At 42.4% G+C, this 12,813-nt stretch overlaps 1 protein-coding gene across 10 annotated transcripts in view; it reads left to right on the top strand.

Moving 5' to 3' along the window:
• The window catches only part of cnot1 (CCR4-NOT transcription complex, subunit 1), a 204,249-nt gene that overhangs the window by 36,488 nt on the left and 154,948 nt on the right, over positions 1-12,813 (top strand). For all 10 annotated transcript variants that reach the window (XM_078211150.1, XM_078211147.1, XM_078211148.1 and 7 more), the window contains one exon: positions 4,391-4,498. In XM_078211150.1, the coding sequence (XP_078067276.1) occupies positions 4,391-4,498 (108 nt within the window). The remainder of the gene's footprint in view (positions 1-4,390; positions 4,499-12,813) is intronic.

The raw sequence follows: 12,813 nt of genomic DNA, 5'->3' as shown, positions 1-12,813 counted from the left end.
ATGGCATCTGTGTCGATGATCCGGCACGTCTTGCAGAGGTTGCTGTGGCAGGGTTGTGTGGTGTCGTGGTCACTGTTCTCCTGAAGGCTGGGTAGTTTGCTGCGGACAATGGTCTGTTTGAGGTTGTGCGGTTGTTTGAAGGCAAGAAGTGGGGGTGTGGGGATGGCCTTGGCGAGATGTTCTTCTTCATCAATGACATGTTGAAGGCTCCGGAGGAGATGCCGTAGCTTCTCCGCTCCGGGGAAGTACTGGACGACAAAGGGTACTCTGTCCACCGTGTCCCGTGTTTGTCTTCCGAGGAGGTCGGTGCGGTTTTTCGCTGTGGCACGTCGGAACTGTCGATCAATGAGTCGAGCGCCATATCCTGTTCTTATGAGGGCATCTTTCGGCGTCTGGAGGTGTCTATTGCGATCCTCCTCATCTGAGCAGATCCTCTGTATACGGAGGGCTTGTCCATAGGGGATGGCTTCTTTTACGTGTTTAGGGTGGAAGCTGGAGAAGTGGAGCATCGTGAGGTTATCCGTGGGCTTGCGGCACAGTGATGAAGTGCTGAGGTGACTGTCCTTAATGGAGATGCGTGTGTCCAAGAATGCAACCGATTCCGGAGAGTAGTCCATGGTGAGTCTGATGGTGGGATGGAACTTGTTGATGTCATCATATAGTTGTTTCAGTGATTGTTCACCATGAGTCCAAAGGAAGAAAATGTCATTGATGTATCTAGTGTATAGCATCGGTTGAAGGTACTGTGCGGTGCCTCCCGAAGATACACAAGGCAAACACACCCGGCTAACCCATTGTACAAAGAACCCCCAGCTTTTGTCACGACACGACGGACTTCCTACAGAAACTCGGCACACATGGAGCAGTTGAACCAGGAGCGCTCCTCGTCACAATGGATGTCTCGGCACTCTACACCAGCATCCCCCACGATGATGGCATTGCTGCAACGGCCTCAGTGCTCAGCACTGACAACTGCCAGTTTCCAGGTGCAATTTTACAACTCATCCGCTTCATCCTGGACCACAATGTCTTCACCTTCAACAACCAGTTCTTCATCCAGACACACGGAACAGCCATGGGGACCAAATTCGCACCTCAATATGCCAACATCTTCATGCACAGGTTCGAACAAGACTTCTTCACCGCACAGGGCCTTCAACCGATGCTATACACTAGATACATCGATGACACAACCCTGCCACAGCAACCTCTGCAAGACGTGCTGGATCATCGACGTAGATGCCATCATCTCACATGAGAACACCATCCACCAGGTACACGGTGCATACTCTTGCAACTCTGCCAACGTTGTCTACCTGATACGCTGCAGGAAAGGATGTCCTGAGGCATGGTACATTGGGAAAACCATGCAGACGCTGCAACAATGGATGAATGAGCACCGCTCGACAATCACCAGGCAAGACTGTTCTCTTCCTGTTGGGGAGCACTTCAGCGGTCACGGACATTCGGCCTCTGATCTTCGGGTAAGCGTTCTTCAAGGCGGCCTTCACGACACACGACGGCGCAGAGTCGCTGAGCAGAAACTGATAGCCAAGTTCCGCACGCATGAGGACGGCCTCAATCGGGATATTGGGTTCATGTCACACTATGTGTAATCCCCACAGCTTGCCTGGACTTGCAGAGTCTCACTGGCTGTCCTGTCCGGAGACAATACACATCTCTTTAACCTGTCTTACTGCTCTCTCCACTCACATTGTTTGTACCTTTAAGACTTGATTAGCTGTAAGTATTCGCATTCCAACCATTATTCTGTAAATTGAGTTTGTGTCTTTATATGCCCTGTTTGTGAACAGAATTCCCACTCGCCTGAAGAAGGGGCTTAAGGCTCCGAAAGCTTGTGGCTTTTGCTACCAAATAAGCCTGTTGGACTTTAACCTGGTGTTGTTAAACTTCTTACTGTATGTGGAATAGTGACAGTAGTGTTGTGATGCCATAATGAAGATGTTGTAAACTTGTGATATAAGATTTCACATGTACCTTGATGCCACCCGGTTCTTACCTCTACCACCTCTCTCGATTCTGCCAGCATTGCTAAATTATCACTGTTTATCCAACATCTAGTATTGAATGAACAAAAGTTTCCCCCAATTAAAGCTATTGTTTTCAATCCCCATACCGAATTCCATTCCCTAGCTGCCAGCTCCATCCATCTCCCTGGCAACAGTCTTTTTGAGATTAATTCATTTGCAATCTTTATCTTGCATTTGATCCCGTGATGAGCATGCAATCTTGTTCATGTCATCACCAAGACCACCTATTTCTGCTTGACTTCATCCCTGCCACAGCTCACCTGCTGAAATCCTCATTCATGTGTTTTGTAACCTCCCAAATTTTGTTTTCCAATGCCCTCCTAACTGGTCTCCCAGATTCTACCCATGGCAGCTGGTGGATTTCAAGTTTGTTACTTCAATTTTAAAAAATCTGGCATTGAAAGCTAGCCTCAATGATGGTGACTGAAATTATCATTGATTGTCATAAAAATCCATCTGGTTCACTAATGTCGTTTTAAGGAAGGAAATCTGCTGTCCTTACCTGGTTTGGCCTACATGTGACTCAAGAAAGGCAGCAATGTGGTTGACTCTTAACTGCTCTCATGGGCAATTAGGGATGGGCATCAGATGCTGACCTTGATTTTAAAATTCTCTTGGAAGATGCTGGAAATACTCAGCAGATCAGGCAGCATCTATTGTGAAGAGTTAATGTTTCAGTTCAAAGACTGTTCAGAACTGAGAAAAGATAGAAATGTAAACAGATTTTGAGCAAGGGAATAAAAGGAAAGCTCTGAGATTTGGTGGAGTGAAAGGGAGGTCACATGACAAGGTTTGCATAGTACAGAAGCCAAAGAGAGTGATAATGAGTATCTTAAAGAAACAAGATGTGTCTTGATTAGGTGAAAATGGCTGGATATTAGCTGTCTGAATGAAAAGTGAAAGAATAGAGGAAAAATAGAACTAGCAAAATGGAGGCAGAAGTTATGATATCAAATTGTTGAACTCAAAAGTGTTAAGTCCAGAAGGTTGTAGAATGCTGAGTTGAAAGATGATTGTGTTCCTTGAGCTTACGGAACACTGTAGCAGGCCATGAGCACGTGTATGTTGGCGTCATGCTTGAAGTGTCGGAAATGGCAAGGGTGATCTGATGAATATGAAGGCTGGTGGGGTACAAGGTGAAAACAAGGAGAATCCTATCATGATTCTGGGAGGGAGGGGAAGAGATGATAATAGAAGTGTGTAAAGTAGGTTGGATACATTGAAGGGTTCTGTCAACCATACGTCAATTGAGGAAAAAGGAAGACCTATCAGAAGCATCAACATGGAAGCTTGTATTGTCTGAACAGATGCAATGGAGGCAAAATCTGGAAAAATGGAATAGGGTCCACATAATGTAGTGGGGCTAGTTTTGGGAGTTCACAGGCTTGTCGTGAATATTAATAATTGTGGCTACATTAGACTTGTATTATCTCTGGGACTCAACATTCATTGGTTCATGCTTTGAGCTGAAATTAAGTCAAGAAACTTTACATTTCAAAATGACGACCTAATTGAAAGGATATCCCCCATGCAGTGAGGTGATTGATTAATATCAAAAATTAATATTAGGGTATGTTTTGCCAGAAACATCTGAAGGTGGCAATACATTGTGTGCTCTTTTTAAAAATAATTCCTTATTTAGACCATATATAAAACTTATTATGTTGATACATTGGAAACTCCTTTGTTCCAAAGCAGTTTTTCTGGTTGAGATTGCAATTGGCTTTTGTGAAACTTTGTTAGCCATCATTGTGCCAACTGGGAAGCTGAATTCACTGAAACGTAAGCAAATCCAATAATGTATAACATCTGATTTGGTGACTTAGTGAGTTTGTAATGTCTTAATGGGGAATCTTCTACGCACTACTCTTGTCTCACCATTGTTTTTTCTGAAGGAGGTGGTGATATACTATGGTCTGTTTGTATTGGTGCTACCATGCCTCGAATTAGTCTTCTGTGTTTGTTCATTTGCAAGCTAGGTTCTATTTGGCTCAGGCTGAGGTGGTGTTGCCACTGAGACTGAATCTATTAACGTGCGCTTCCACCACAAAGGAATTAAGAATGGGATTCTTCCAAGTGCAGAGATTTTGAAGCCCATTATAGTATATCACTGCCAAGCTGAAAAGACCAGGATGCTTCCTGCCCTGATTAAGAAAGTACCAAAAGTTGCAGTGTGTCTATCCGTTGAAACAATGCCTAACAAATAAAATGTAGAAATGTGCTATTGTGCCAAATCTGAGTTTTATCTGTATTAAGTTAATGCGCTGTCCTTTCAAATACTTCGAAACCAAGCAATTAAGTTGGGAGTAAAACTATTGATATGTTCTTGTCAATTACAGATTGTGAACCGACACGGCCCCGAGGCAGACAGACATTTATTACGCTGTCTATTCTCGCATGTGGATTTCAGTGGCGATGGTAAAAGTAGTGGCAAAGATTTCCATCAGGTATTGAAATTTAATTCACTATTTTGGAAAAAGCCCTTTTAATAAGATGTTGAGCTAATATTTAAATCTGCACTCTACATGTTACAATAGAGGAACTGATGTAATAATTTGTCTACACCTTGGTGCTCGAAAGTTATGTCACAATAATTGCTCGATGTGATTTTACACATTGTCTTATTATGAATCCCAACAGCACAATTGGAGGAGTGTTGTGGACAGTAACTACTTTAGTGTTTTGGCAGAGGCGTGCACGTAGATGTCTACAACTTATTTATAAAGCACCTTGGTAATAGAATGCCCCAAGGTGTTTCACAGTAGCATTATAATACCAAGCCACACTTTTGATTTGTATGACGGGAAGCTTTTCTTGTTTGATGTTGAGGTTAACAATCCAATCAATGGCTTCCAATGACACAGTTTGAATGTTTGTGATGCCACCAATAATGGGTGTCTCGGGGCAGAAGTTCAGTTTGTTGAAAATAATCTGACTTGGAGAACCGCATTCACAATTCCAGTTGTTCCTTGTTTTCCACTTGTGGAGTAAATGATTACATTTTCCCTCAAGAGGTTAATGGTTGTCCAGATTTTCCATGTAATGTTTGAACCCTTGGGATGTCGCCGCTTGGGCCAGTTACCAGATTTTCGTTAGTGATGTTTGCAGTTAACCAGGAGAGGTGAGGCTATCATCAGGTTGCAGGATATGTTCCAGTCGGTGTGATGGGATTTCAGGTAAATGGTTTTTCTTGCAGTCCTGTGTCAGTTGGAGTGCTTTGTTAACTGTCAGCTGATTGGAGTTATCTAAAGAGGATGTTTTCCTTGCGGACAGCAGTAGGATGTCAGGAAGGATGGACATGAATTTGACTTGGAGAGGAAAGGGAGGTTGGAGATGGGGTGTTAGTTTGCGAGGAGGGTCAAGGGTGTTTTGTTTTGCGGAAAAGGTAAGGACGTGAAAGGAGAGGGGAACAACACCTGAAGAAATGAAATTATTGGCAGACATGGGGATTGGGATGGAAAGTTGGGTGACCAGCAGTTTAATGGGAAAAGGGTTAAGGGGACACGAAGTGGATCTCATGAACAAGATTAACTCAGAGGGCATTAGGAGGCGGTAGAGAAACTAGAGAAGGATGCAATTTCACAGCAAGGGAAAGCTTTGAAGGAAGTTTGGCAAGCTATGCTGGTGAAATGGAGGAATGTGGCAGAGGCAGTTAATTGGATGGACTCTAGATTGGGACAAAGATGTCAATGAGCTGCTTGCATTTCTTATTGGAGCTGAGGGTGGGGGAGACGGAAGAAAGATTTAAGACAGTCTTTTGCAGTAGACAAAAGAAGGTGGGGAACTATCTTTTTATGGTGAGCAGTTTTAGCAGACACGAACAAGACATGATGATATTTCACTTGGTTCACCCAGACCTGGAGGTGGATTGCTAAAAGAGTCACCTGCTGATTCCAGCCTTGGGTGACTGAGAAGTTTGCACATTCTCCCTGTGTCTGTGTGTATAGTCCAAAGATGTGCAGGTTAGGTGGATTGACCATGGTAAATTGCCCCTTAGTGTCCCAAGATGTGTAGGTTCAGGGAGTTAGCGGGGTAAATGTGTTGGGTTATGGGGATAGGCTGGGGGATGGGACTGGCTCGGATGCTCTGTTGGAGAATAGGCGCAGACTTCATGGGCCGAATGGCGGTCTCCTGCATTGTCAGGATGCTATGACATCCTCTTACGTGTACGTCTCTTGGACTTTGGAAGTGGAGATAAGGGACTTATCGGGGGATGGACCAATCTGTGAGAGTGTGTAAAAGTTTTATTGGGGACTAGAGAATAAAAGGTGGAGGCGAGGGTGCAGTTAAATAACTCAGTAGCTGAGAGAATGGAGGCCAAAGGTTAGATAGGGGGAATTATTTGCCTAACCGGGTGAAGCAACTTTAAAACTCTTCTGTAGTCTTGCAGTGTAATGAAATTAGTACTGAATGCTTGACAATCATTTTTTATACCTTGGAGTTTTGTGTTTTCTCTCAATGTATAGAAAGTTGTTTCAGCAGGTTTTATGTAATATCAAGATCTTGCAGTCCATGGTGTTTTAACATTGTGAAAAATCCTAAATTGTTCCATGTTGTGGTAGGGTTAAAGAGACAGCCACTGAACGTAATGAGATGGAAACTTTTAAAAGTCGGGAACAATATAACGTGAAGGGGCTGGTCAGAAAATTACATGGTGCAGGCTTTTCATTGAATTATAAAATTCCTACGGTGCAGAAAGAGGCCGTTTGGCCCATCTTGCCAACAGAGCATCTTAGGCCCATCCCTTGCTCTATCCCTGTAACGCAATGCATTTAGCCTGGTAATCCCCTAGCCTACGCATCTTGGGACACTAGGGGGACAATTTAGCCTGACCAATCCTCCTAACCTGCACATGTTTGGACTGTGGGAGGAGGAGCACCCTCAGGAAACCCATGCAGACACGGGGAGAGCGTGCAAATTCCAACGGACAGTCACCCAAGGCTGGAATAGAACCTGGATTCCTGGTGCTGTGAGGCAGCAGTGCTAGCCACTGTGCCACTCAATTATATTATTTTAATCGCTCAAAAGTTTTCTTCTGGTGGGAGCAAACGTGAGTGTATATATGTGTATAAAGCCAGTATCAGAATAGCTGAGTTTGCAGAGGTAGTACAGCAAAAGGCCACAGAGGAGTTTATAAAATGTCAAAGGAGATTTTGAAATTCATGACTTGAATAGGAATGGAAAATGAAGTGCCAGTGTAGATAGGACAGTGGTAAGTATAACTTTGGGATTGGAAATAGATTGAATTTTGAACAATTTGCACTTTATATTGGGTGAGTCTTAGGAGGTGAACAAGCAGAGTGCTGTATAAGTTGTCTGAGTGAACGTTTGGTGGAGAAGCCATGGTGGAGATGAAATTAAAAGTGGGAGGAGTTAGCTTAAATGGGATTTGGGGGTTGAAGCTCAGTTTATGGTGCAATAGGACACCAAAGGTGCTTGAATCCTGCAGAGCACTGAGTCCTGAGCCAGTGTGAACAAGGCTGTTAGTTTAGCCAGTATTACAAGGCTGTTAGTTTAGCCAGTATTAAGCTGGCAAAAGTTGTGACCCACCTAATGCCAGAAATAATTGAATAGAAATAGAAGCACAAAATGCTGGCAGCATCTGTGGAGTGAAAAATAGTTAATGTTTCAGGTTTGTGACCGCCCCAGCATTTTCTGTACACAGGTAGAGGTAATGTCATCAGTTTCTTTGCTTAAAGATCTTGAGGGCAATTGGGAATGAACAATAAATGATTTAGCCAGCAACATCCACCTCTTGTGCAAGCACATTGTCAAGTAGAAAAGATGGAGCTAAGACGGTTATGAGTGCAATCATGAGAATCGCACGAGATTGGGAGGTTGAGAATGGAATGAATTGTATTTATCGGAAAGTTCTTTAAGAAAGACTTGCATTTCTATAGTTCCTTACATGACTGGACATCCCAAAACATTTTACGGTCAAGTTCTGTTCAAGCATATGAGCTTATGAAATAGGAACAAAAGTAGGCCATTTGGCCCCTCAAGTCTGCTCTACCATGCAATTAAATCATGGCCAATCACTTTGTTCAAATTCCGCATTCCCACCTACCCCTGATAACCTAGAGAATTAATCTACCTCCACCATTAAAAAAAAATCAATGACCCTGTCTCTACTGCTTTCTGAGGCAGAGTTCCAAAGTTGCACAATTCTCAAAAAAAAAATTCTCCAACTCTACCCTAAAAGGGTGTTCTCCTAACCTTAAAACAGTGCCTCCTAGTTCTGGATTCACCCACAAGATGAAACATCTATTCCATATCCTCCTTGTCAAGACTGTCCAGGATCTTCTACATTTCAATCAAGACACCTCTCACTTTTTTAAACTCCAGTGGAAGCAAGCCCAGTCTGTTCAACTTTCCTCATAAAGCAAGCCTCTCATTCCAGGTAACAATCTAGTGAAGCTCTGAACTGCTTCCAACACATTTACACCCTTCATTCAAAAAGGAGACCCAAACTTCACGCACTGTTCGAGATTTAGTCTCATCAATACCCTTTATAGCTGAAACATAACATCCTTACTTGTATGTTCAATTCTTCTTGTAATAAAAGATGGCATTCTTAATTACTTGCTGTACCTGAATAATTTTTTATGACTCGAGTACTGCAGCACCTAGATTTCTTTGTACCTTGGAATTCTGAAACCATTTTCCTTTAAGTAATGATCTGTTTTGTACTTTCTGTCAAAGTGAAGAACTTCACATTTTCCCATATTATACTCCATCTGCCAGATTTTTGCCTACTCACTCAACTCATCCATACCTGTCTACATAAATTCCTTTTGTTTTTTTCACAACATACTTTCCTACCTATCTTTGTGCCATCTGCAAGTTTAATTACCAAGCTTTTTTTCTCCTCTTCCAAGTAATTTATATAAATTGTAAAAAGTTGAGGCCTCAGCAGGACTCTACTCATCAGGTGCTACCAATCAGAAAAATACTCTTTTGTGCATACTCTGTTTTCTGCCAGCCAACCAATCTTCTATCCATGCAACTATGTTACCCTGACACCATCCGAAAGATGCGCTGGTTAGGTGCTAAATTATCCCTCAATAAACCCGAACAGGCATCGGAGTGTGCTGACTAGGAGAATTTAACAGTAACTTCATTGCAGTGTTAATGTAAGTCTACTTGTGACACTAATAAATAAACTTGTAAACATATGAGCTTTTATTTTGTAAAAGAACCTTTGATGTGGCACCTTTTCAAATGCCTTCTGGAAATCCCCCCCCCCCCCCCCCCCCATCCTAATCCATTCCAACACCTTCCCCATGATGGACATCAAGCTAACTGGACTATATTTTCCTGTTTTCTGTCCCCCTCGCTTCTTGAATAGAGGGGTTATGTATATTGGACTCCAGTCTGATGGAACTTTTCCAGGATCTAGCGAATTTTGGAAAATTCACACCAACACATCTACTACCTCAGCCACCTCTTTTAAGACCCTAGGATAAAGTTCATCAGGGTCCTGGAGACTTGTCGGCCTGCAGCTCCATCAGTTTCCTCAGTACCAACTTCCCTCGTGATTGTAATTTCACCAAGTTCCCCTTTCTCTTCCAACTCTTGATTTATAGCTATTACTGGAATGTTTTTTGTATCTTCTATAGTGAGGACAAGTAAAATCTTTATGGGCTGACACCATTTCTTTATTCTCTGCTATTAACTCTATTGATTCTACTATTAACTTCACTATTAAGCAGTCATTTTTGTAGGAAATGCAGCAGCTAAGCTGCGCACAGCAATGCAACAGTGACCAGAAAATATGATTTTTGTGTTGTTGATTGAGGTATAAATATTGGTCAGAACACGGAGTAACTCCCCTGCATCTTAAATTCTACTGGGGGATATTTTAGGTCTACCTGAGAGGGCAGATGGCTTCAATTTAACACCTGATCTGAAAGAGAGCACCCTGACCGTGCAACACTCCCTCAATACTGCAACCGAGACACCCCTAGATCGTTGTGCGCTAGTCCTCATGGGATTTGAACCCATAAACATCTGACTAGAAGGTGAGAGTGCTATTAATCGAGCCAGCTGATGCACAACACACTCGCCAGCGGTCAGTCAGGATCAGGATGGATTATGCAATCACAAAGATTGCTAATGACTTTGATCAGGTCAATATTGGTACTGTAAACGCAATGGCATTTCCCTTGAGATTTGAACAATTAATTGTGGGGTAAGCGAATGCAGAGCTAACTGTTGATTGTCTCTCTCTCACTGGTCAGAAAAATAAGATGTCACTCACTGCTAAGGCAACCTGATCCAATATTGCATTATATCAGATGTTTTGATTCCTGAGTTTTTGTAAATATCTGTGCTACTGTTTCCAATAACTGGGGTCATGCTAATTTGCCAAGTGCGAGCTCTTATGAGGGAGTGGAACAAAAAGCAGGAGTCTGCAGTAATGTTGAATCTTCTCTCAGTTGCGTGTCAGGAGCCTACAAACCACATTTAAATGATGCCTAGATTTAAAAATGTATCTAATGATAAATGCATTTTCTTTTCCCATGTCCACTCAAGTTAAATTAAATCAAATTGAATTGCTGCTTCATTTCTGTTCCTTGGCACCTCAGCTGCATTAATTTACCTAGTTGGCAAGGTGCTTGGGAAGATCTGAGTTCAGCTATTATCTCGCTATAGTGACCTTAAATTTTAACAAATACACAAGAAGATTGTGAATAGATCACCAAACCTGTAGGCCCCGCTGTGGATAATTAATCAGGAGTGGGGGAGATGTGAAGATGCTTGGATTTTACTTTAAACTTAGAAGTCTTGTAGGATATTTGTGAAGGCTAACTACCTCGAACCAATTCTATTCCTGTTCCTGTACTACAAGAAACATTAGACACATCTTGTCTTCTGGTGTGGGTTAGCAGACCAAATGTTTGATTGTTAGCAAATTGGTAGATATCAGTTATTTGCGACTGGATGCCTGCCACATATCCAGGGGTGGTCTGTCTGTTTGTTCTGGTTTCTGCTGTTCTGGTCTCCTTGTCAGGTCAGCTAATTTTGTTTACCTTGATTTATGAAATGTTGCCACTGTCCCAGTGTACCATAGGCTGCTCTCCACTTTGAAAGCTGACTGGTGGTAATTTAACCCAAGTGTCATCACATCTTTGGCGAGGGACGAAGTTGAGAATAATCTCAGCCAGTATGGGAATTGAACCTGTTGCCATTGCAGTGCCACACGAACCAACCATTTATCCAAGTGAGCTAACCGACCCAAACACTGCTTTATAACTGCTGCTTGGAGGCCTGAAAAGTTCATGATAAGTTTTGCTCAACTGATGTATGAAATAACGTTCCATGCTATTATTCTTGATGCGGAAGGAGTTGTTGTATAAAAAATAGCCTGCTTCTGGCCTCCATTCAGGAATTATAAATTTGTAGTGTAATTTGGATAATGGAAATGGTCTAAATGCATGCCAGATTTTGATCAAGTGCTGATTATCATGGTCTAAGCCAGACGTTCATCCTGCAGGCCACAATGTTGGGTATGTGTACACTGAAGTCATTATGGTGTGGTCAGTTCTGAGTCTGACTTAATTGTTTAGTTGACAGTGGAAAGGAGTTGGAAGATCCAGCTAAACTAGATTAGCCCATCGCTAATCAGTTTGCTCGGCTATTACGGAGAGCATTTCAGAGTCAACCACATTACTGTAGATCTGAAGTCACATATAGGCCAGACCACGTGAAGACATCAGATTTCCTTCCCTAAAGGACAGCAAACCAGATAGATTTTTACGATGATCGACAATGGTTTCATGGTCAACATTAGACTTTTAATTCCATGTTTTTAAAATTAAATTCAAATTCCACCACCGCCTGGGTCCCCAGAGCATTACCCTGGGTCTTTGGATTACCACAAAGCCACTCCACTACCTATGCATTATTTTGAACTTTTTGGATGCATGATATTTTGTTTACTGTTTCAACAGTTCCCTTCACCCCAATGTTAAAAGAGAAAATTCCATTACACGAAAGAGCATTTCAGTGCTGGAGAAAGAGGATGTCCCAGAGAGGTCAAGAACAAAATTAATTTGTCTAGAGCTAAGGAAGAAAAAAGGTGCAATTACATTGCTTGATGTAGTCTATCAACTAGTGAGAAAGCTGCAGGGGAACAAATTTACAAGGAAATTAGAAAGTAGTCATAATTGGACCTGTATTATCCTCTTCTATATGGGGAGGGGAGGGGGAGCAGAGGTAAGAGTTCCTAGATTGAATTCAGGAACATTTTCTATTGCAGTCTGTGTCTGGTCATACAAGAATGGAGGCACAACTAGACTTGGTTCTTGGGAACGAGGTGGGCCAAGTAGATCTAAGTGTCTGTGCAAGAACATGGGACAGTGATCATTTTATCGTGAGGGTGATTATGGAAAAGGACTATGAACAATTCAGAGCAAGAATAATTAACTCTGGGAAAGCCAACTTCAATGGGGTTAGAATGCACCTGGGTCAAATAAATTGGAGCCAAAGGTTGGCAGGAGAAATAGCTGAATAATGGTTTGGGCATGGTTAAGGTATACCCCCTTCAAAAGGGAACAGTGGGGCAAACAAATCCAGAGCTTCCTGAGATAAAGATAGAAATTAAGATGAAACACCAAGTGCTTATGATGGGCATGGGGCAAAAGATGCAATTGAGAATCAGGCTGAATCCAGAAGCTCCAGAGGGAAAGTGAGAGAAGCAAAGAGGGACCAGCAGCTAACATAGAAAGGAATCCCAAAGTCCTCTATAGACACACAAATA

The sequence above is a fragment of the Mustelus asterias genome, chromosome 4, assembly GCF_964213995.1.
Source record: "Mustelus asterias chromosome 4, sMusAst1.hap1.1, whole genome shotgun sequence".
In the NCBI taxonomy this organism is placed as follows: Eukaryota; Metazoa; Chordata; class Chondrichthyes; order Carcharhiniformes; family Triakidae; genus Mustelus; species Mustelus asterias.
Note: the sequence above shows the minus strand (reverse complement) of the source record. Positions and strands in the feature narration are given on the sequence as shown.